General features: G+C 48.2%; 1 protein-coding gene across 3 annotated transcripts in view; it reads left to right on the top strand.

The window, feature by feature from the left end:
* The window catches only part of Camsap1 (calmodulin regulated spectrin associated protein 1), a 58,403-nt gene that overhangs the window by 1,229 nt on the left and 32,951 nt on the right, over positions 1-24,223 (top strand). For all 3 annotated transcript variants that reach the window (XM_077797174.1, XM_026395591.2, XM_077797175.1), the window contains exons 2-3: positions 16,539-16,801; positions 17,638-17,799. In XM_077797174.1, the coding sequence (XP_077653300.1) occupies positions 16,539-16,801; positions 17,638-17,799 (425 nt within the window). The remainder of the gene's footprint in view (positions 1-16,538; positions 16,802-17,637; positions 17,800-24,223) is intronic.

Raw genomic sequence — 24,223 nt, 5'->3', positions numbered from 1 at the left:
TACGATCATTGTTCCCTGGTTGTGTTGAATTTCTCTCAGGTTCTGTATGGTGGTGGAAAAATGCTGCCACATACCTGACTTTAAGTGGAATTGATAAAATGTACATGGAACACCTTAGAAAATGACACTGGAGTGATGCTGGGTGTTGGGCACCATCCACACAGTGGCTGCAGGCACCCCTGCTGGCTGGCCCCTCCTGTGCCTTCCACAGTGATGTCTTCTGAGGCATCTGTATTCCACGATGTGTGCTTAGGTTCCTCCTTCATCCAGGCTCACTGAATTTTTTCCACGTTGTGTAATATTTCACCAAGGCTTGTCCACCATGTGCCACTCTTGACGATTATGGGTGCTGCTTAGTTCCAGGTTTTGTTGTTAAACCTGGTCAGTTCTTGGGCATGACTTACAGGCCTGTGTGCAAGGTTCACCTCTATGGTTTTGAGGTTGTGCCTGCTTAGGCTCTGCTGATAAATTGTTAGATACAAATATTTAACAAAAGGGGCTTCCGTCATTTGCGCTCTCAATTTGTTGGTAAGGCCAGTGTCTGTTTTATTGCGTTCAGCCTTGGCATTCATCTTGGATCTTGTTAGCTATCCAGAGGTAAGTGTTGTCTCTGAAGGTTGTATCTGGTCGGTCTAGCTTATCAGTACCAGTTGCTCTTGGGTATTCTACCTCATTGGAGAGAGAATCAAAACCTGACACTGGGGGGCTGGAGATGTGGCTCAAGCGGTAGCGCACTCGCCTGGCATGCATGCGGCCCGGAGTTCGATCCTCACCACCACATACAAACAAAGATGTTGTGTCCGCCGAAAACTGAAAAATAAATATTAAAAAAAATTCTCTCTTCCTCTCTCTCTCCTCTCTCTAAAAAAAAAAAAAAAGTGAGATATTACCAACTCTTAACATTGACAATGATACAGAAAACTAAGATGTTAAAAAAAAAAACCTGACACTGGGCTGTAAGTTGGAATTATTGGGAGGTGGGCGTGTGAAGACTAGAGACACTGGTAGTAACTGAAGATCAGGTGCTTTCTGTCCTGGGATCGAGCTGGGATGGCTGTGCCAGTTGGAGACAGGACTTTAGCTAACAGTGCATATCACTCTGGCTTTAGGAAATACATATTCCATCCATTTTTGCTCAATGAGAAATTTTCTGTTCTGAAGGGGAGTAGACGTACTTTAAAAAAAAAATGGAAACTCTCTTTAAATTTACAAATTTAAAAGGTCCCAATTCAGATGACCAAGGAAACTCACCGTGGCTCAGCTGAAGGGATTTTATGTATGCTGTAGTCAAGGGGGTCCCAGCTGGGGTGTGGGGTTGTGTCTTCCATCAACTGGGTGGGGAGGTGATTTTAGCAGGACGTGTAGATTGTTTCCCCTCAAACTTTGATCCTAATATAGGGGTGAATCCTTGTTATCCTCCACTACCTCTGCAGCTTATGTGCTTTTCACTGGAAGCGACACTTCCAGTCTGGGCGCTTCAGTGGTTAGTCAGTGTGGGCAGGCTTCCTGGGAGAAGTGGCTTAGGTGTTTTATAGGTATACAGTTGTTTCTTAGGCTGTGAAGTGAAACCAGCTTTCCTTTTGTGTAGGAATTGAAAGCATGCCAAACTCTAGGGCTGGTTGTGAAGGCCACCTTCTTGGTTTGCCTCTGGGGTTCTGTGTCCCTGGGCACCCGGCTGCCATCTGTATAGTCAGTGGCAGGCTCCTGGTGCTCACCCTGCCAGGCCTCAGGCACTGGATTATGCCGAAATATTTCCTCCGGCTTAATCTGGCTCTGGTGCCACAGCCAAGACTCGTGGGCTGTCCTGTCCTGTGCTTTTATTTGTAGATCCACCTCCCTCTTTTTTGGTAACTCTCATGTTTCATTGTCAGTCTTTTAATATTTTTTAGAAGTAACTTATTGGATATGTTGAAAATTCTTCACTTAAACAAGTCTAAGAGAAGAGGAGTCTGGTAACATTTAGGGTGAAAATTGTAATAAGTTAGTAACAAGTTTAAAGGGTGACTCCAAATGCTATTTACAGAATCAAGTGCTGGACTGGGGTTGTAGAATTCCAGTCCACTGTGCATTTCACGTGTGCCCTACAGTGGGGGACATCAGATCTTGTTATCCCAAGGACAGTTCTGTGTCTGATCTGACTCTCAGTCATTGCAAGGTTTCTGTGTAGCTCCTTGGAAACCCATGTGCTTTTGCCCTGGAGCTGAGCTGCTGACACCTGGCTCTGGGTGGCAGCTCAGCCTTATGTCCTACCAACACCCGCTGGGCTAGATAGTGGCTGCTATCTGCCCAGGGTCCCTGTGGTGGGGAATGCTGTACCCCGCTCCCTCCCTCTTGCTTTCCCACTCTGGCTAGAGTCATTTAAACAGCTGATTTGACAGGCACGTGTGGAGTGAGAGATCACAGTCGCTTGTGCGTTTGTGGCTTGTGAAACCAGGCCCAGCTCATACGTACGTTCGTGGAGAGTGCTGGAGCTGCTGCGGGCTGCTTCATCTTATAGGCATTAAGAGTAGCTTTGACCCTGGTTTGTTTAGTTGCAATTAGGGGCAGAACCCCTTCTTTATCAATTCCAGGGGGTTGCTTGCTGTTTTGTTGTAGTGATATTGGTCAAAAGGAGCTCAGTGCCGGGAGCCCCTTTCTAGCTCCAGAGCTGGTGTGGAATCTCTCTTGCTTCGTCCCTGGACTGGGGCGTGTCTTCCTGGGAGCAGCCTTCTCCTGACAGTTTCAGAAGCATATTGCCAAATTCTTCCAGGTGATTATTTGTTTAGGTTATGGGTTTATTACTTTAGATTGTGTTTTTAAATAGCCTTTGTTGTTCTTGGAAAGGAGTTGAGTACTTCTGGGCTGGGTTTAAATGGGCGCTGTTAGGTGGAACTGAGGCTGCAGGGCCAGCGGCTGGTCCTCTGAGTGGCATCTGAGAACTGCCTGTCTGGTTATGTGTGCAGCTGTGCATGGCTGGAGTCCTGGTCTTGCCTGGAGCTCTGTGTCCACCTTGCTGGGTGCTCAGGTGCTTCTTGAATGGGGGAAGGGGAAGATGTGTTTTGTAGTTCTGTCCTGGTGGCCAGAAGCGGGTGGATTCATATTTTCAAAGATAAGTCAGTTTGTACATGGTCTCTTTCCTAGCCTGATGCCTAAGTGAAGTATTAGCCCAAGAACGTAAATCCATCTTTGAGTTTGGTCAGTTAACTCTTTAAGTTCAAGTGATTCTCTAGAGGGCTGGCCTCATGGTGCTTCAGGGTATAAGCTTTGGGCAGATGTCTCTGAAGGGCTGGCCTTTAGTTCTTATTGCTCATGGCCTTCTGCCATGGACTGTTCGTGTGGCCTAGTAGTGCTGTGTGCCAGCGCCCTTCCCCATCACCTAGCTGTACTGTGGAAAAGCATGGATTGCTGTCATTTTCATCGTTAGGGTGGCCAGAATGGAGCCAGTGTCAAGTCATAACCAATGACAAATGAATGGCCACCCTGTGCATTGTTTTTTATTATAGGAAATACAGAGGGGGATTTTTATTTCCGGCTTTGTTGATTAAAGTCCCCACAAAATATGGACAGACACAGAGGAAACAGGAATAATGCAGGGGTTAGAAGATGACTGCATGATGAGACTGGGGCCTGCAAAAGAGGAGCCTCCAGGTGCATGGGGTGGGAGGGTGCCGGGACAGCAGGCTTTGAAGGATGGAGAAGGCTTGGGTAGCCCCCAGGGACACAGGGGAGGGTATCTGGTTGCACCCTTGCAGTGGCAGAGTGTTTTGGGGGCACTGAGTGGATTAATCTTGTTGAGGCAGACAAGTCCACAAAACTGGTGGATTGAAAGAATAAGCGATTGGTTGGAAACAGTCTGGGGCCAGGTTGTTTATGGCATTCAGGCTGCCTGGGGATTGTTTGGTGTGTGCCTGGGAAGATGTTTTTAGCAGGTCAGAGTGGGAGGAGGCCATGGACAGGTGGACCATCTGGGAACTGAGTCTCTGAGGCTGAAAAAGCCACAGCGAATTAGGGGGGTGGATTGAGCCAGGAGACACTATGAAAGCAGAGTCCAGGAGACTGGATTGTGACAGTTGTGCGGGAGGTTGCGTTAGGGCCGCTGGAACGGCAGTGTTGGCTGAACATGGGGACCATCATACCCTTGGCGGGAATGGTTACAGGCTTGCTCTTGGTTCGTTCATTCGTTCCTTCCTTCCTTCCTTCCTTCCCACTTCCCTTCCCTTCCATTCCATTTTATTTATTTTTGGTGCTGGAAGTGGAACCCAGGGCCTTCCTTGCATGTTAGCAAGCACTCTACCACCTAGGTATACCCCAAGTACTAGTTAGAGTCTTTGTGTCATGGAGTTTTCTACTCTTATGGCTTCTCTTGACCTATACAGAAAGATGATGTTTGAGTTTTTATTTCTGAGCTCCCACCTGGCCCTTTTTTTTTTTTTTTTTTTTTAAGAGCTTAACCTTTATTTTAATTTGTATTTGGTGCTGAGGATCGAACCCACTGCCTCACCATGCCAGGCAAGTGCTCTGCTACTGCTGCACAACCCCAGCCCTGGCCCTCTTTTTTAAATGATGCTGGGGATGGAATGCAAGGCCTAGAGCATGCTAGCCCTCTTTTTCATGTGTTTCTCACCTATGGTGGTTTCGGTCCACATGAAGCCCATCATAAATCAAAAATATCACAATGTCAGAAACACATTTAATACACCTAACTTCCTGATTGTCATAGTCTGCAGCACAGCACACTGGAGTAGTGATTTCTGGTCCTTGTGGTCCCGAATCATGAGGGAATATGATTTGTCAGTTTGCTAAGCCCCCAAAGAGATCAGAATTCAGAGTTCAAAGTGCAATTTCTGCTGAATGCATGCTGCTTTGTACCGTCAGGAGGTTGAAAACAGTGGTTAACCTTGAACCATCACCAGTCAGACCATTAAGCTAGTGTGCTTGAGTATTCCCTGGGTACTGCAGACTTGACCAGTCAAAATTAGACTTGGGTCCGTTCAGATGAGGAGCGTGTGCTGTGACCTTGGGTCCCGCTGTGCTTCTCAGGCCTCAGGTAATGCTGGGCTAGCCATGTATGCAAAGACTTATAAGGAAAGTTCTGGTGGTTCCCTGTCTAGTGAGGGGCAGATGCCACTGGGAGGGTATATGAAGAGTGAGAAGACCTCCCTGGAGGGCATCTGCAGTGTTCCCTTAAAGAAAGTGGAACCCAGTGAGTGGCCCGGTGGGTAAGAACCAGGGCAGGGGCAGGCAAGGGGAATGGCGGTGGCTGTGGTGTTTTACTAAGGGAAAGGCTAGTGGCAGTTGGAGCGCACAATTAGACTGGATAAGATCTGGGCCAGACCTTGGAATGGCTCCAGTGGCTGATTGATCAATTGATGAGTCCTTGCCTGGGCCTTCCTGTGTGTGAAGTGGAGCCGTGGAAGTTTCTGAGGAGGGAACAGATTTCTCACTGTTTAGTCTTTGCTAGGGTACCGTGGCTACTGCCCACTGTAGGTATAAGATGCAGATTTATTTTGTACCTTTGAGAAGACCACTTTTATAGAGTTGTAATTTACATACACTAAGATACACATTTTTGTACCTTTATTTATCTGTTTTTATGTGGTGCTAAGGATCTAACCCAGTCCCTCACACATGCTAGGTGAGTGCTCTACCACTGAGCTACATCCAGCCTTAAGATGCACATTTTTGAGAATACAGTTAGATGGGTTTAAAGGAAGGCACACTGCTCTGACCCCTGCCACAATTGAGAGAAAGCATTTCTTTCTCTGCCTGAGGTTCCCCAAGAGTCCCCCAGGGCTTCCCTGACCTGCTTCCTTTTGCAGCACATCAGACCTGTTTTTCTGGAGTTTCCTGCCATCTAAGTACACAGCGAGGACCTGCTATTCCTTCACTGGGTGCAGGATATTTGAGATTCGAGCAAGCGAGCCCTAGTAGGCTTCCATCTGTGTCCTGCCCACATTGACCTCTCCGTTCACCTATAATGGTTACGTGGATGGTTTCCAGTTTAGGGCTCTGATGAGTAAAGTGGATGTGAACCTTCATTTTTGTGGACAGGTGTCTTCATTTGTCTTGCACAGGTAGACATGGCATTCTTGCTCAGGAGATGAGTGTGTGTGTGAAGTCATAGGAAAGGGCCTGTTGTTTATAGAGGGGTGGCGTTGGTGCTTCCCATTAGCAGGGCGCTGGGGCTCAGTGAGCTCCCTTCCCATCGGCGCTTGTCAGTCCTTCCCTGTCGTTGTCCAGGTGGGTGGATTGTGCTGTCTGTGCCTTTACTGTGCATTTCCCCCAAGACTAAACATGATGGGCATTTTAAAATGCGGATTTTAGGCCTTTCGAATATCTTTTCTATGAAATACCTTTTAAAATTATGGCCAGTTTTATTTTGAGATCATTGTATATTGACGTGGTTGTAAGAAACACTGCAGAGATCCTGGGTGCCCTTACCTGATTCCCAAGGGGTAACTTCTTGCAAAACTAGTGAACTATTATAACCAGCATGCTGATCTTAGAATGACCCAGGTGTGGAGCCTTCCCTCCCTCTGGCCTCTCCTCTGGCCCTTTTATGCCATACCTGCCTCTCTTCTGCTTCCTTGGTCTGTTTCACTTGGTTTCTTCAGGCTTAGGGCTTAGTGTGGGTTTTTGTATGAGGGATTTAGCCAGGGATGCTCTACTCTGCCCTTTTTAAATTTTATTAATTTTTATTTTGAGACAGGACATTGCTAATTTGCTGAGGCTGGACTTGAACTTGCAGTCCTCCTGTCTCTGTCTCCCGAGTTGCTATAATTATAGCATGTGCCACCACACCCTGCTAGGAGCTTAGATATTGATTTGAGAACAGGACCTTTTTCTGATGTAAGCAGTTACTGTCAGCATTACCACCTTCACTGTATCCCACATATATTGATAGATTATATTTTCATTTTCATTTGATTCTATCTATCTTTAAATTTTTTCCTTTGATGCTTCCTCTTTGGCCCATTGTCTTAGTCCATTTTGCTGCTGTTACAAAATACCTCAGGGTAATTTGTACATGACAGAAATTTATTGTTCACATTTCTGGGGGCTGGGAAGTCCAAGATCGGGCACCAGCAGACTCTGTGCCTGGCCCATTTCCTGTTCATAGACGGTGCCTTCTCTGTGTCCTCACCTGGCAGAGAGAAGACAGGTTCCTTCTCCTCTCTGCAGGATGTGCACCCCATTCATGAGGCAGGCTCATCACCTAATCACCTCCGGAGGGCCCCACCTCTTCCTACCATCATAACCACCAGGGCACAGACATTCAGACCGTAACACTTTTTTTTTTTTTTTTTAAAGAGAGAGTGAGAGAGGAGAGAGAGAGAGAGAGAGAGAGAGAGAGAGAGAGAGAGAGAGAGAGAATTTTTAATATTTATTTTTTAGTTCTCGGCGGACACAACATCTTTGTTGGTATGTGGTGCTGAGGATCGAACCCTGGCCGCACGCATGCCAGGCAAGCGCGCTACCGCTTGAGCCACATCCCCAGCCCCAGACCGTAACACTTAGGAATCATTTATTAGTATAATTTCCAAGGGATTATAAAGATTTTCCTGTCTTCTTGCTTTTATTTCTAGTGTGATTTCACTTTTACAGTAAAATAACAAACTGATTTCTATTATTTTAAACTTGTTAGTGTTTGTTCCAGAATGTGCTCTGTTTTGGCAAATGATCCATTGGCATTTGGGAAAAAAATGAGTGTTCTGTGGTTGTTGGGTGGAGAGCTCTTTATAGCCAATGGGATGCCATTTTGGTTGTGTTCATATTTATAACCTTGCAGATTTTTATGTCTAGTATTTCTGTCAGTTGCTGGCAGAGGGTATTCTTGGTCTTACTTGTGGGTTGACCTTTTTTACCATTATGTAATGACCTCTATGTCTTTAGTAGTTTTCTTTCTACTTTATCTCATAGCTGTGTTCAGTGGTCCCTACTTATCTGTGCATTTGCTTTGCACAGTTTCAGTTACCCATGGTAAACTGTGCTCTGACAGTATTAAATGAAAAATTTAGAAATAAATAATTCGTAAGTTTAAAATTGCCATTTTGAGTAACATGATGAAATCTTTCATGTCCTGCCTGGAACATGAGTCATCCTTTGTTCAGTGTGTCCATGCTGTATGTACTACCCTCCCCTTAGTCACTTAGTAGTTGTCTAGGTCATTAGATCATGGTGTTGCAGTGCTTATATTTGACCCTCATTGTACATGATAATGGCTTCGAAGAGCAAGAATAACAATGATGGCAGTTTCGTTATGGTAGTTATGATTTTTGTGTATTTATTTATTATTATTATTTTTTTGTGCCAGAGATTGAACCCAGAGGTGCTTACCCATTGAACCACATCCCCAACCCTTTTTTAATTTTTGAGACAGAGTTTTGCTAAATTGTTTAGGGCCTCACTAAGTTGCTGAGGCTACCCTTGAACTTGTGATCCTCCTGCCTCAGTCTCCTGAGCCACTGGGATTACAGGCATGTGCCACCATACCCAGCATAATTGTTTTATTTTATTATTAGCTACTGTTGTTAACTTCTTATGGTGCTTAATTTATAAACTTGGTATCAGCCGGGTGCAGTGGTGCACACCTGTAATCCCAGTGGCTTGGGAGGCTGAGACAAGAGGATCGAAAGTTCAAAGCCAGCCTTAGCAATGGTGAGGCACTAAGCAACTTGGTGAGACCCTGTCTCTAAATAAAATACAAAATAGGGGTGGGGATGTGGCTCAGTGGCCAAGTGCCCCTGAGTTCAATTCCCAGTGCCAAAACAAAACAAAACAAAAAAAACCCCGTTATCGTAGGTCCATTTTTATAGGAAAAAACAGTATATATAGGGTTTGCTACTACCACAATATTATATCTCACCTGGGTTTCTGGGACTATGTCCCTGAGGATGGGGGCGGGGGGAGGCACTGTAACTCTTTTTTTTCTTTTCTTTTTTTTTTTTTTTGTGCTGGGGATCTAACCCAGGGCCTTCCTTCTGCATGCAAGGCAAGCACTCTACCAATTGAGCTATATCCCCAGCCCCTTTTTGCTTTTTTAAAAATAATATTTGCATGGTGTATCTTTTCCTACTCTTTTACTTTAACTCACGTCATAGAATTTGTGAATAGCTTATAGTTGTGAGCTCTTTTTAAAATCCAGCCTGCCAGTTTCTGTCTTTTAATTGTTGTGTCTGGATTTAATGTGATTATTGTTATGTTAGGACTTGAGAGATGTTTTATAATTTATTATTCGTTCCATTTCCTGTTCCTGTTTCTCTTTGATCTGGGTTATACATTTCTGTTTAGTTTCTTTGTGGTTGCTCTGGGTGTTATGGGGGGGGGTATGTGTCTTAAGACAGTTAAGGGTGGTGGTGTTTCACTATTATCAGTGAAACATGGAAACTTTTTTTTCTGTTTAGGTCCCTTTACCTTACCCACTTTTTTTTTGTACCCAGGATTGAACCATCCATGGTTCTTAACCACTGAGTCACATCCCCACCCCTTTTTATTTGTGATTTTGAGACTGGGTCTTACTAAGTCACTTAGGGCCTTACTGAGTTGCAGAGGCTAGCTTTGTACTTGCAGTTCTCCTGCCTTAGCTTCCTGAGTTGCTGGGATTACAGGTGTGGTTTCTTTTTTACTCCCCCACTGCTGGGGATCAAACTCAAGGCCTCCTACATGCCAGGCAAGTGCTGTACCCCTGAGCTACATCCCCAGCTCATTTATTTATTTCTCAGATGTTCTCACAAGTTGCCCAGCTTGGCCTTGAACTTGAGATTCTCCTGCCTCGCCTTCTGAGTAGCTGGAATTACAGGTGTGGCCATCATGCCTGGCTTATCTTTTAAGGTTTTTGGAGACACATTCTTTTATTTTCCTTCATATGAGAATATGTCTATTTCCCAGCTTTTCCTTAAGAATAGCTTTGGCTGGATGTGGAGTTTTTGGTTGATAATTCTTTTCCTTCAGCATTTGAAAAAATGTGTGCCAGTTGCCCGTGGCTGCCATGGCTTCAGATGAGATCCCCTGCCATTGGAGTTTTTGGAGGGGGTGACCCTCTTTATGCAGTGTGCCCTCTCTGTGTGGCTGCTTCAAAATATTTGTAGTTTAGAAGTGTGAATACAATGTGTCTTGGCACATGTCTCTCTGGGTTCTTCCTACTTGGAGTTAATACTTTATCTTGAAATTGGTGGGTTTATACCATCAGCTATGCGTGGGCAGGGCTCAGCCATCGTGCTGCCAGTGCTCTTCAGCTTTGTGCTTTCCCCTCTCCTGGGCTCAGGAAGCACACAGCTGGCCTTTGGTTGCTCCCCCCGAGGTCCCTCAGCTCTTCCCCCACTCTTCCAGTTTTCTGTCTGCTGTTCAGGTGGGTGGATGCTGCTGACCTCAGGTTCAGTGATTGTGTCTTCTGTCATCATTGTCCTGCAGTTGAATCCTTCCAGTGAGTTTTTAAATGTCTGTTGCTATATTTTTTATTTCTATATTTGATGCTTTTAAAAAATTTCTTTCTGTGTTGAAATTTTCTAATTTTGTTTCAGAATTTGTTATATCTTGTAGAATCATTATAGTTGCTTTAAAATTCTCGTCAGATAATTACTACATTTGAATCATCTTGGGGTTTGGGTCAGTTGATCATCTTTTCTTATTAATATGGTTTTCAATTATTTCCTGGAGACTTTGGCTGTTGTGTTAGAAGATTTTGGGTTCTTAGGTTTCTTTTATTTTAGCAGCAGTGCCCTGTTGAGGTTTGCTTGCAGCCATGGCCTCCTTTTGTGGACTGTGGTCCAGCGTGGCACCGTCTCCAAGCCTTGTGCTATTTTAGTCTGCTCCCACTGGGCCCTTCTGGTGTGGCTGAGGGCAGGAGGAGCTTTGTGGGGCTCACTGTGGTTTTCGGTCCTGCCTCTAGTAATGGAGCATGTTTCCCAAGCATTGGTTATGGGGTGGTTTCCTTTGTGGGAGCATGGGGGGAGGCCCCTCATGACTGACAGGGAAAGAGACTATCTTCTTGACCACGTGCTTATGGTGGGACACTACTTGCCGGGTTCCCCTGGCACAGGTGACTCTGGCTTTGGGGAGGGGTGTTTTAGGCCTGATGGGGAGGAAGAGCAGGTCTGGCTGGTTTTCTATCGTGCCATCTCTTGCTAGGGTCCCCTGGCTGCTTATTTTATAGGGGCCTTCTATTAATCCCCTGCCCCTTTGAGTCTGGGCCGGGATAAGCTGCCCGCTGCCAGGTTTGCTCTACCGGGAGTCAGCAGACACCAGGACTGGCCCCTGCTGGCTGGGGGTGAGGTGTCCCTCTCTAGGCCTGTGCCCCAACCAGCATCCCCCTCTTGCCTTTGAACTATTCTGGGGTTTGTAGCTGTTCTCTGTGCAGAGGAGGAGGCAGAGATCAGCCTGCTCTCCTGGTCTGATCAGAAACCCCTTCTAGCTGCTTTAAAAAGCATCTGTCTTTGGGTCCATCAGCATCTCTGTGCTGTCTTTGATGTGTGGGTTTCTTTTTTTAGTCCTGCTGGCATTTTGTAGTGCTTCTTGAAGATGTGGTTTTGTGAATTTTACAAGTACCAGGACATTTTCATCCAGTATCTGTTAAAGTGCTGCTTCTGCTCGTGACTTTCTTTTCCTGGCCTCCAGGTGCAGTTCCGAAGCACCGATGGGTCTGTCGTCCACTTCCTGGTCGTCTTTCTACTTCTTTGTCTCGTTGTTTTCCACTTACATTTATCTCAGTCTGACCTGTTCAACAATCCATTGCATAAAACCAAACCCCTGCTCTAGAATTTCTATTTTGTCCTTTCTCTAACTTGTCAGGGTCTTTTTCCTTCTTTTTGAAAATAGCCTTTCCACTTTTCTGCTAAAATTCCTTCCAGTCTTTTCCCCTCCACTGTCTTAAACACGGTACTTTAGATTTGTGGCTGATGGCTCACACTGTAGCTCCTGAGGTCTTGTTTCTTCCTTGTGAATTCTGTGTTGTTGTTGTTGTTGTTTTTTAATTTTTTTTAAAAGTTGTGGAATTTGAATTTGTTGCTCTTGTTTTTATTTCAATCTGCTCCCACTAGGCCCTTCTCTGCTGAGAACTTCAGTTTCCCACTGACTTTAAGAGTTTTGCTTGTCGCTTCTAGAACTGGCCATGGTCTTAGATAGCCCCACCATCTGGGCCCTCTCGAAGCTGGGGCCTGTCAGTTGCCTTTTTCCTTGAGGACTGGTCATGTTTTCTCAGTTCTTTGTATGCTGGGTGGTTATGGGCTGTGTCCTGGATGTTTTGATCACCATGGGGTGAGGTTCTTTGCTGGGTACTGTTTATCTCCTGTGGTGAATGTGGATCTTCTTCCTTTGCAGCTGGGTAGTGGTAACCTGGCCACATGGGCAGAGATTCAAGGATCAGTCCCCTCTCAAGGCCTTTGTGGTGCCTTTGGGTCCATCCTAGGCATACAGCTCAGGAGCCTGCCCATAATGGCCCAGCTCCTACACATGGTTGGGACCCACCACACTCTGTGGCTCCCAGTCACCCCTGCACCTTACCCTCTGGCTAGAAAGGCAGTTTCGGCTACTGTGAGTAGGGTGACAGACACAGGGTGGGAGAGAAAAGGGAAACACCCCACTCTCCAGCTTTAGGGGTTCCTCTCCTGGGGAGGCCCAGAGGGCAAGGTTTCTCTTGGGATTCACTGGTCCCATCGCAGTCCTGTGGCTGGGCACCCTCAGGTCCACAGTGGCTGCCCTCCCCACTGTGCCTGCTGTTGCCCACTTTGCAGAGCCCTCAGAGGCTTTGGTTGTAGGCCATGGGGAGAGGCTGCACTACTCAAGTCTGTCCACTGTGGGGCACCGCCTCTGTTGCCCCTTGATGCTGCTGCCTTTGCTCACCCTGTCTTGTCATTTTGCCCACCTGCTTATTTTTCTTTGGGCACCAAACATTGTATTTGGAAGTGTGGGAATAATCTGAGGCCCAAGGTGGCATCCTCCTGCAGGGGGCATTGAGATCTGCTTGCAGCTGTCGCGCCCTCCCACCTCAGGAGGCTCCAGAGCTGGCCCAGGTCCTTGGCTCCGTTCCAAAGTGTGTGGTGGTTCCACCAGACAGGCCCGTGGGTCCTAACTTTGTCCCTAGAAGCGAGCTAGGTGCTGGAAGTGTGGCTGCACTTTCCTGCCACCTCTTCTAGGAAAGAAGAGGGAAACCAGGAGAGAGCGATAGTGTCTCAGGTGAAATGGCCTCTGCCTTGGCTCTCAGGACTCTGGTTCCCCTGGATGTGGCTGGGCTGACACAGCCTCGAGCAGGGGTTATGGTCACGCTGCTCTCTGCTTGCTGGCCAGAATCCTGGAAGTGGACCTCCCACGTGGTCTAAGGGACTCCTGTGCTCGGGTGCCACGGCTGGTTCTTACTTCCCTGTGTTCCGACCGGTTACTTGTCTGTGTCTCAGTCTCAGGGGTGACTGGGATACATGTAGGATGGCCCTGTCCTCCTGGAAGAGCTGTCCCTGCACTGTGGCCATGAGGCCTGATGAGGGTGGCAGGTGGTTGTGCATGGTGAGCCCTCTGCTCAGGTTGGTCCCCTGTGTCGGGAGGATCTGGTGTCTGGGGATGCTGAGCTGGCCCCAAGGGGAAGCCAAGCCTTGCTGGGGAAGGTGGAAGGCTGTGCGAGTTCCTGCCCATCTTTCTGTTCTCCGGCACCTGGCTTTTGGTTTCCCTCACAGGCTTCTCTGTCCCCAGAGTTTTGTGTTTTGTGTTAGTGTTGTTTATCTCAGAGGTTGCCCTTACTGTGGGAAGCACATACAGATGCTTTCTCTAAAGCCTTTGTAGGGCAGTTCCGCCGTCCGGCTTCTACTGATAGTGTTTCTTTTGGGGGCCTTGGGTTTCCCTGCTTGTTCTTTCTTCCTTGCGTTATTGTGGGTGATGTGTGGATGTCTGAGAGATTCTGCTTTGCAGCTCTGGGCTTATTGGAAAGCTGGGAGAGGCTGGTCTTGCTGGCTTTAGCAGCTGGCCCACCAGGTTGTTGGCTGCAGCTCACCGTCTACCCTGTGGCCCTGCTGGGTGGTCGTGGAGTGCCAGTGTGAAACCCAGACTGTTGGTGTAGCTCTTGGAATTGCTGTATGGCTGCATTGGATTTCACATGCGGCCACTTGGGGTGTCTAGGACCTCATATACAGATCCAAATGGTCTTTCATGCCCACTCTCTGAATGTGAGGAGTCCCCCAGGCTCATGTGAGAGACAACATAAGAACATTGTGAGGTGAGATGATTGGGTTATGAGAGCCTTAACCCAGTCAGTGCATTAATACCCTGGCAGGGATTAACTGGGTGGAAACTCTAGGCAGGCAGGGGGTGTTGCTGGAGAAGGCGGGACCACAGCTGCCTCCTGGTGTCCAGCCCATCCTTCACTTTGCACGGGGAAGACAAGCAGGTGTTAAGTAACTCTTTTTCTTCCAGCTTCCCCAGCCCCTGACCCAACCTGACCTAGTCCATTCCCTTGCTGTGTGCCCTGAGTGCCTCAGCTTGCCCGTTCCCTGACAGCCCACAGAGAGGGCAGGCGTGTAGCAGGTGCTCAGTTAAGAGTCTATGAACAGGGCTGGGGCTTAGCTTGGTGGGACAGTGCTCACCTAGCACTTGTGAGGTCCTGGGCTTGATTCTCAGCACCACATAGAAATAAACAAAATAAAGGCATTCTATCCAACAACAACAAAAAAGTCTATGAGCAAGTTTGTGAAGCACTGAGTTTGAGTTCCCTAAACTTGCCAGGCAAGGGTCATTGGAACATTTTTCCTTTCACCTGGAAGTTTGGCCACCTGCACAGCTCACCGCCCCCCCTCAGTGCTAGGCTGTCTGCTGACCCCTCCCTGTGTGCTTCCTCTGCACCTGGGAAGTTGCCTGCTGACTTTGGCATCTTCTTCAGCATCAGCCCAAGGCAGTGTCTCTTGCCCCCTCCTGGCTTCCTAGCATTTTTTGTACCTTCCTGGCTCACAGAGGTGCTTGCTAATTGTTGAGTGAATAAATAGTTCTGACAATCTGCATTACTGGATTGCAGAAGAAATGAAAAACAAACGAAAAATAGAAAGAGATTGAAGGCATCTATGAAGCTGTTTAAAATAGCTGCTCCCTGGTAAATGTCAAGGACATCAGGTCTGTGCACTTTCCCCCCAGGACATATTGCTCCCATATGTGGGTGCCCCTTGCCTTCTTTTGTCCCTGCTCCCATCTCTGGGGCAGGGCTTTCCTGGACTGCTTAGTGAAGCACAGCAAGCCAAAGGCCCTCCTACGGTGCTGCATGCTGGAGCCTGTCCTTCTGTCATTGATGTGGTCTGTTTTGTTCAGAGCTACAGGTGACTTCAAACTAGGTGGCTTTCCAGGGTAGTCAGCGAGTGTGAGGTTGGCCCTGGTGACACTCTCTGAGCTTAGCAGAACCACTGTAGCCTTCCAGAGTTGGAGCTGACTTGCCCTGTCTACCCTCAGGGCTGCTGTGGTCACTAAGCATCTCAGTGCTTTAAAACTAGAGTGCCATGTGAATGCTGGCTGGCCACACTCAGAAAGAAGAAACTGAGAGCCAGGAGTTGAGACTGGGGCTGCAATGAGGATCCACAGACCCATGTTAAGTGGCCTGGGGCTCAGAAAACAGCACCCATGAGAAACAAAAGGAGACAGGAACAGAGGGAGAGAGAGGCCTTTGAAAAAGGATCTGCTCTGCTCTGCTCAGGCGGGGCCTGACTCAGGAAGCATGAGCCTCCCTGAAGCATGAGCCTCCCTGGTACGTTAGTGATTTCAGCACTGGCCTTCCTCGGGAATGGTGGCTCTTTCTAAACACTTGTGGAGGTGTGGACAGTTCAGAAGTGCTGCAGCCTGCACTGTCTCAGACTGAGTGGGTTAGGTTTGTGGGACTCGGTGCTCTTAGATTGGCTGTAGAGACCTCCCTCTGTGGGACAGCTGCTGACCTCTTGCAGATGAGTCTGAGGAGCAAGCTGGGCGGTATATAGGGCAGAACTGTCGTGGCGGTGGTGCACTTACTTGGCACATGTGCGTTTGGCCCCCTGCTTCAGAGTTGGTTTTGGCCTCTGGTGACCTTGGGCATGTTGTTCCTCTCTGTGCCTGGGTTTTCTTAGCTGGATGCAAGGACAGGGCCATATTGGGTGGAGTCACAGTGGTGATTCTGTGGCGTGGTCTGCTAATCTACACAACTGAGAAGAGCCTGGCTGCCGCTGCCCCTTTGTGGCTCCAGTGGCTCAGGTGCCCCTGTGGTTGTGATGTCAGAAAGAGGACCTGCTGAACTGCCTCCCAGAGCCCTCCCTGGGCCCCAACCGGCTGATCCTGGTTTCCCCTGGCCCCACAGACACCTCCAGACGCATGCGCTGTGGTGTGCCGTGGATGCAGAGCAGCCCCATGGTGGCGGGCCATTGTGTAGAGCATGCGCTGCTGCGTTCCTCGCAGGGTGGAGCTGTGTACATGTTGGCATGGAGAGGGGGAAACTGTTGAGCCTAGGTCTTGGCCTGGCTGCAGCCATCCAGAGTGCTGTCTTGGCAGCACCTCGCCCCCTGTGCACACTCGCCCTGCTGGCAGGCGTCCCCTGTGTGCACCTCACTCACGGTGCTCTTTCTTTGCTCTAGACAACATCCCCGAGGACCTCAGAGACCCCTTCTACATTGACCAGTATGAGCAGGAGCACATTAAGCCACCTGTTATCAAGCTGCTCCTGTCCAGTGAGCTGTACTGCCGTGTCTGCAGCCTCATCCTGAAGGGGGACCAGGCAGCCACCTTGCAAGGACACCAGTCTGTCATCCAGGCTCTGTCCCGAAAGGGCATCTATGTGATGGAGAGTGACGACACCCCTGTGACAGATGCAGACCTGGGCCACGCGCCCATAAAGATGGTGAGTGTCTGTAGTGGGCACACCCTGTCCTCTGCAGTTGGCCGCATGGGCGAGGCATAGTGCCCTGTGAACAGGCATACAAGAGGCGAGGCTGGCACATGGGCATTGATGGCTCTTAGTGGCTTGTGTCTTTTCACATGTGTAGACTCTCTGGCAGCAGGAGGGAGCGGGCTTGTGAACAGAGGCACTGAGGCCACTGCAGTGGCCCACAAGTCCTTGTGGAGGCCTTCCTGTTAGGTGGCTACGTGTCTGTCCTGTGGGTCTTCTAGTGCCACTGAAGCTCTCCCCTGAGCAGGCCCTGTCCACGGCCCCCCTGCTGCCTGTCCTGTTCCAGTGCCTTTTGGTACCCTACATTTCCCCTTTCGGGCACGTCATGGCATTCTGTATTCTGTGGTCTTTCTCACTGGAAGGGTGCCTGTTGTAGATGAAGAGAAGGTTCTTGGTGCCCCGTGAGAAGGCGTACTTTGTGCATGGGCTTGGGGTGGCAGCTGGAGGCATGTGTTGGCGTGGGCCTGGGCAGCCTCTTCTCACAGCTTTCCCACATGGGCGTGCACTAGGCAGTATTCCACCTGCCAGGGAAGCTCATGGGCTGCTGGGGCTAAGGAGATGAGGGGCTGGAACCCACCCAGCCCAGGTGCTGGCCTTGCTTGAGAAAGGATGCTCTGCTTCCTGACCACCCTGAGGCTGGCGGGCCAGAGCCCAGGTGTGATGCAGTGAGGGGCATGTGCACTGGAGTGAGCGTCTCTTCCCACGGGGAGGGTGGAAAAGGGCTATCTGGGTGGGTTCCCATGCGGGACCTGGTGGAAGAGGAGTACTGACTGAGGCCTCTGCTCCAGAGTGCCCACATGGCCATGGTGGATGCCCTGATGATGGCCTACACCGTGGAGATGATCAGCATCGAGAAGGTGGTGGCCAGCGTCAAGCGCTTCTCTACATTCAGCGCCTCGAAAGAACTTCCCTACGACCTCGAGGATGCCATGGTGTTCTGGATCAACAAGGTGAGCGCCTGCTGGGCCCTCCTTCCCTGAGAGCACATACTGACTCTCAGGCAGGGACCTGGCTGCTGGGTCTTATCATTTGGGACTACTGGATGCTGTGACCAGCAAGGTGTCTGCAATAGTTTAAAAACACAACAGGCCTTTCTCCTGGGCATCCAGAGTGAGCAAGATGAGTGGTCTTTGAAAATGCAGTACATGGGTATGGTTGAAACAAATGAATGGATCCTCATTTTATCTTTGGCATCTGTGTGCAGCTCAGTTTTAGAAAACATTGATTCTTAGGAGGCACATGGTGTCTTCTTGTTAAATATTGTTTTTCCCTTTTACATTTAAAAGCTTTTTTTTTTTTTTTTTTTTTTGGTACCAGGGATTGAACCCAGGGGCACTTAACTACTGAGCTACATCCTCAGCCCTTTTTTGTTTTTTATTTTGAGACAGGGTCTCCCTAAGTTGCTGAGGCTGGCTTTGAACTTATGATCCTTCTGCCTTAGCCTCCCAGGCCACTGGGATTACAGATGTGTGCCACCGTGCCCAGCTTACTCACATTTAGAAATTTACAGTGCAGTTTTTATACAATACACATGAAGAGCTTTCATCTTTAGTATGTGTACTTATTCACGAGTTTACCTTCCCAAAGTCTGTGGTTTGTAAGCATCCTTATTTGTAAACGGTGTTTGAGTGGGCATCAGGAGCCAAAGGAGACAAGATTGTGCAGCCCCATGTGAAGTTACCTCAGCGTGCTTGAAGATGTGACCCTGTGAGACCTTTTAAATTCTTTGCTTATAAAGTGTGTGCGTGTGCAAAAGCTGGACTAATGGCTCCCTTTGCCGGCTCCCCTCAAACTGCTATGACAAGCAGATTGGTGTCAGGAATTGGGAAAGGCTTGTACTGGGACTTCTGCTCAGATAGTCACCTTGTTCTTGAATTGATTTGTGTTCCAGATGAGAGTTTGGGGGATCAGGTGGGTTGTCCGGCTCCCTTACACCTGTGATCTTGTGGCAGGGGAAGGTGAGTGCTGCTGTCTTTGCTGGGTCTCACTTTGGAGCCTCTGGGCCTAGTTTGGACCTGGATGCTGGTTAGCGCCATCTCTGCCTGTAAGGGCGCCTCTGGAGGTGGGCACCATGTCTCATATGAGGCCAGTGCCAGGGGGAGGTGCTGTAGGAACTTGGTTAAAAATGGGATTGGAAACTGAGCTTCAGGACATTTCTGAAACCCTAGCAGGATCTTCCTGTGGACAAATATTCAGTTTTTGACTTACTATAAAACAAATGATATGGTTTTTACAGAAAATTCAGAAACTATGAATGGGTGAAAGGACAAACGTAACTGACCCATGATCTTACCATGTGAAAATGGTTGACATTCTGATGGTCCTTACAGTTTTTGTTTATGTGGGTTACATGTAGACTTAGAGACACAGTTGGACCTTATCTAAGCATACCCCAGGTAAGTCACGGTTGGGTCGGTGAGGGCAGCGGGCGTCTCCCTGCCACCCGGCTGACCCCCGCTGATGGAGGCTGTCTCTCTTCTCTGCACTGCCTCTTGGACAGTCTCCAGCATTTCCTCAGACCATGTTTCAGCAAGGGAATGGTTGTGGTGCAAGTGTTCATTTTTAATTGCTCTGCTTGTCTTGCCAGATCTGATCTTGTGTGTTTTTATCATGCCATTAGCCTTTCTGGGTGCCCTGTCTCCCAATTCTTCCATAAATTGGATGTCATTAATAAATACTTGCCCCTTTGAAAGGTGACTCTCCCCACAGGATAAAGCCTGTGTTCCTTTGGGAAGGAGCACATTTCTCCCTCCCTGTTTGGTCAGGTTTCTCCAGTGTTTGCATGTGTTTATACACGGTTTTCTGAGGTTCCTGCCCCTGTTGCCCATGGACATGGCAGATGTTTACAAGTTCATATCCATGTGTTCCAGAGGCCACATCATCCCTATGGGTTTTTCTGTCTTCTATATCCCTTTTTTTTGTTTTTTTGGTTCTGTGGGTTGAACCAGGGGTGCTTAACTACTGAGCCACATCCCCAGCCCTTTTTATTTTTACTTTGCAACAGGGTCTCACCAAGTTGCTGTGGCTGGTCTTGAACTTGCCATCCTCCTACCTCAGTCTCTTGATTCACTGGGATTACAGGCATGTGCCACCACACCCAGCTTGGTTTTTTTGTTCTTAATACAGGATCTGGCCATATTGCTCAGGCTAGGTTTAAGCAGTCCTCCTGCCTCAGCTTCCTGAGTCGCTGAGGCCACTGGTGTACCCCCATGCCTGGCTATGATGATGTATTTTTTTTTTTTTTTAATTTGCAGATGTCACACCATATGCATTTCTTATTTTCTTTGAGTTAGATCTTGGTATACTGCTCAGGCTGGCCTTGAACTCCTGGGTTCAAGCAATCCTTCTGCCTCAGCCTCCTGAGCAGCTGGGATCACAGGTACATACCATTGCATCTGGCTTCCTCCTGGCTTGTCCCCAGTGGACACAGCTACTGACCTGGATTGTGCTACGATGCTCGCAGCTCCTGTGGCCTCTGTCCCCGGCCCCTTCTCCTGGATCAGACTTGAGGTTGAGTGGCGGGTGTTCCCTTCTTCCCCCGAGTGCTGTTTCTTGTCTGTTATCATGGCCTCTTCTTTCCCAGCCCGGTGTAGCTGGCTGCTTCCTTGGCATATCCAGAGGAGCTCAGGCTCACCTTGCCAGGCTGTGCCTGGTGTGGCTGTGGTGCGCTGGGGGCCTTGTGTGCTCTCCCACTCTCGGTTCCTGGGCTTCCTGTCAACTGGGGTCCTCTGCTGCCACCAGTGTGCAGACTGCACACACCTCCCAGTGTTTTCAGGTGGGACTCCCTGGTCAGTAAGATGGAGCATCCTTCAGGCTTCCCCATGTGCACTGCCCTTCTGGGGTCCTCTCCCAAGCGCACCTCCGAGGCCTCCCAGTCTTCAGCAGCTTCAAGGCCTGTCTAGTGAGCCGAGATCCTTTTCTTGTGGCATCCCTCTGGGACCCCGTCCTGCCCCCACTGAGATGGTGGCAGCCTAGGCTGTCTACATGTCTGCCATCTTGGACTTGCCTTTGCCTCCTCTTGGCCTGAACCTTGGTTCCTTGCACACCCTGTGTACCTCTGAGACACTACCTTTCGGCACGGCACCCGGGAGTGCTGTGTAGCTGTCCTTTGTCTGGGACTGCAGCAGCCAAGCCGTCCTTGTGGGTTCCTGAAACATCTCTGTGGTGGTTAGGTATTTGGGTTCTCTTTTTTCCTGGGTTTTCCAAGGTTTCACCAAGGTCTGCCTTCCAGAGGTTCTTTTTAGTTTTTATTGCTGGCCAGGCCATTGCTTTCTTTTTCTATTTTGAAAAAATGCCTTACTGAGATATAACTTGTATGTAACAAATGGATGTGATTCTTTGCGTTTTGACAAGTGACAGTAACCTTTTTTTTTTTTTTTTGATGGTGCTGGGGATAGAACTCTGCCTCACACATGCTAGACAAGCTCTACCACTGAACTAAATCCCCAGCCCTTTTAAAAAATTTTATTTTGAGACAGGGTCAGGCCAAGTTGCCCAGGCTGGCTTGAACGTGTGATCCTCCTGCCTCAGCCTCCCAAGCATCTGGCATTGCAGTGTGGCCATCATGTTGGCTGACCGTTTAATAGCCACTAGGATGGAGGCTGTGTTTTGCCACCTGTGGAACCCTGCTTTGTGCTCCTGTGCAGCTGACCCCTAGGCACTGCCGATCTGCTTTGTTCATGGGGATTTGTTTTAATAAAATGTTTTGCGCTGTGTGATCTTCCTGGGTCTAGCCTCTTTGATTGAGCATCCATCAGCAGTTTGCTGTTTTTGTGCTTGGAATTCTGTTATATAAATGCACCATGATTTATCATCCCCTGTTGATGGGCACTTGGGTTGTTGCTGATGTTTATTTATTTTTTGGTACTGGGGATTGAACTCAGGGGCACTCAGCAACTGAGCCACATCCCCAGCCCTATTTTGTATTTTATTTAGAGACAGGGTCTCACTGAGCTGCTAAGCACATCAGCATTGCTGAGGCTGGCTTTGAACTTGCAGTCCTCCTGTCTCAGCCTCCTGAGCTGCTGGGATTACAGACCTGTGCCACCGTGCCCAGCTGATGTTGTCTATTTTGATATAGGTTCAAGGAGTCTGTTTGGTGCACATCTCTGTGTGCTGATGTGTTTTCATGCGTTCAAGTAAATGTTTAGATCACATGATACGTGTATGTAACTTAAATATAGCAGTATATTTGAACCATAGTTTAGAAGCAGCTATCTGAACGCTTTCCAGAGTGGCTGTGTCCTTTAAACTCCACTGGCAAGGCAGAGTTTCAGTGGCCGTGCTGTTGAGCCCATGTTTGGTGCAGTCTTCACTTCAGCTGTGGAGTGAGGTTCTCCTGAGGTGGGTTCTCCTGTGCTTTCCTATGTGTGTACCTGGGAGAGATGTCTGTGCTTTTTTATCAGGTGCCTTTTCAGGTATTCTACCCTTATTTACTTTACCTTTACTTTATTTTTTCCAGTACTGGGGATTGGACCCAGGGCACTCTACCACTGAGCCATACCCTTACCCCTTTTTATTGTATTTTGAGACAGGGCCTCACTGCATTGCTCAGGCCAGGCTGGAACTGTGATCCTCCTGAGTTGCTAGGATCACAGGTGTGCATCACTTGTTTTCACTCGTTTTAATTGACTATTTGTCTTATTATCAAGTTGTGATAATTTGGAACACTGTATGTACTGGGAATCCAGTGCCTTCTCAGTCTGGTCTACTCCCAGTCTGGTCTCCTCCCTCCCTCCTCCCTCCCTCCTCCTGTGTGGTACTGGGGATCAAGCCTTGTCCTGCATTGCAGTATACCCCAGTCCTCCTCACCATTTTCTTAGTTGGTCTGTTGAAAAGCACAGGCTCCTGAGCCCTGTCAGCCCACATTGCAGTGCTTCTATCTTAGAAATCTCTGCCTATCCCCGCTGGCTGTGCCATGGTCTCAGTTCTTGTGCTGGCATCCCTGACCCCTTCTGAGTTCATTCACTGTGCATGAGGGTGTGAGGTTTCTGGCTCCTGTGCAGAGGCAGTTCTGAGGCCCTCTCTGGAGGGCATCTTCCATTCTCCTTTGCTTCACAGTGGTGGCTGTGGGAAAACCAGCGAGTCTGTGTTGGATGCTTAACATCTTTTCCACGAATCTGTGTGACTTAATTTCCTGGCTGCGTCAGACAGTCTATGGTTGATCCAGACTGTGGTAGTACTTGTAAGTCTGTGGTGAGATAATATAGGTCTTGAACTATGCCCTTTTGTTAAACAATAATCATTCTAGCTGTTCTAGGTCTGCACATTCACATCAGCTTGGCATTTCCCGCAAAGGGCATTTGCTGGGATTTTGAGTGGGAATGTGTTAAATCTAGAGCAGTTATCAGTGTTACCAGTGCTGAGGCTCACAGTCTGTCAGCATGCCCTATTTGAGCATGGCTGTAGATTTTCAGGTGGCATCTTGTATAGAGTTTCTGAATTTGTCCCTGGACTTTTAGTTTTAATGTCTTTGGTTGTGTCCTAAGCAGTGGTACACACTTTTATCTCCCTAATTTTATCTCCTAGTTAAATAGAAGAGCAAATTAAATATTTAAAGGTATTTAGGTTTTCTATCCAATTTGAATAGAAAAGGTTTAGATTTTGTTAAGAAATGTGTCAGTTTTAAGTAAGTAGTTGGATTTGTCTGGATAAAGTTCTTTTTTTCCCTCTAGTGCTGGCAACCAAAGCCAGGGCTGCGGGCACGCAGGGCACACACCCTACCTCTGAGCTTCCTTCCAGGCCCATACATTTCACTTTTTATCCTTTTAGTGTCTCTACAGTCTGTGGTGCTGTCCCCTCTTGGTTTCTTGAACCTGGTGATTTGTTCCTTCAGTTGTTCTGGTTTATCAGCATTATTAGTCTAAAATATCTGCTTGTCATTTTTATTGGGTTTCCCCTATCATTTTGTCCATTTTCTTTGTTAGTTTTTGTTTTTTCCATTTTTTCTTTAATTTGCTCTTCTTTATTTTCCCTATTCCTTTTGTCTTAGTTTTGGGTTGGCACATCGGAACAGTATGTGTTTGTCGGGTGGGCTGGTGCTGTAGTCCAGGTGGCCGACACCTAACACGTCGGGCCCAGGTGGTGAGCGTGCCCCTCCTCACGTAGGCCCTCTGTGATGAGCGTGCACCTGTCTACCGGGACTTGGAAGCGGGCAGTGAAGTCCTGACGTGAGTGGTCAGCTGAAGCCAGTCATCCAGCCCTTCCTCCATGCCCATGTGAGCGTTCAGAGCTGTTGACTCTTCCATGCAGCGCTTTTGCTGTGTCTTATGTGTTTTTATGTATTATATTATTTTTAGTTTCACTGGTGAATTCTTGTTTTATTGGTGGGTTATCTGGAAAGCTTTTGCCTAATCTTGAATATTTGGAGGGGGT

This window comes from Urocitellus parryii, chromosome 4 (genome assembly GCF_045843805.1).
Source record: "Urocitellus parryii isolate mUroPar1 chromosome 4, mUroPar1.hap1, whole genome shotgun sequence".
Taxonomy (NCBI): Eukaryota; Metazoa; Chordata; class Mammalia; order Rodentia; family Sciuridae; genus Urocitellus; species Urocitellus parryii.
This window is presented reverse-complemented; position numbering and strand designations above follow the sequence as displayed.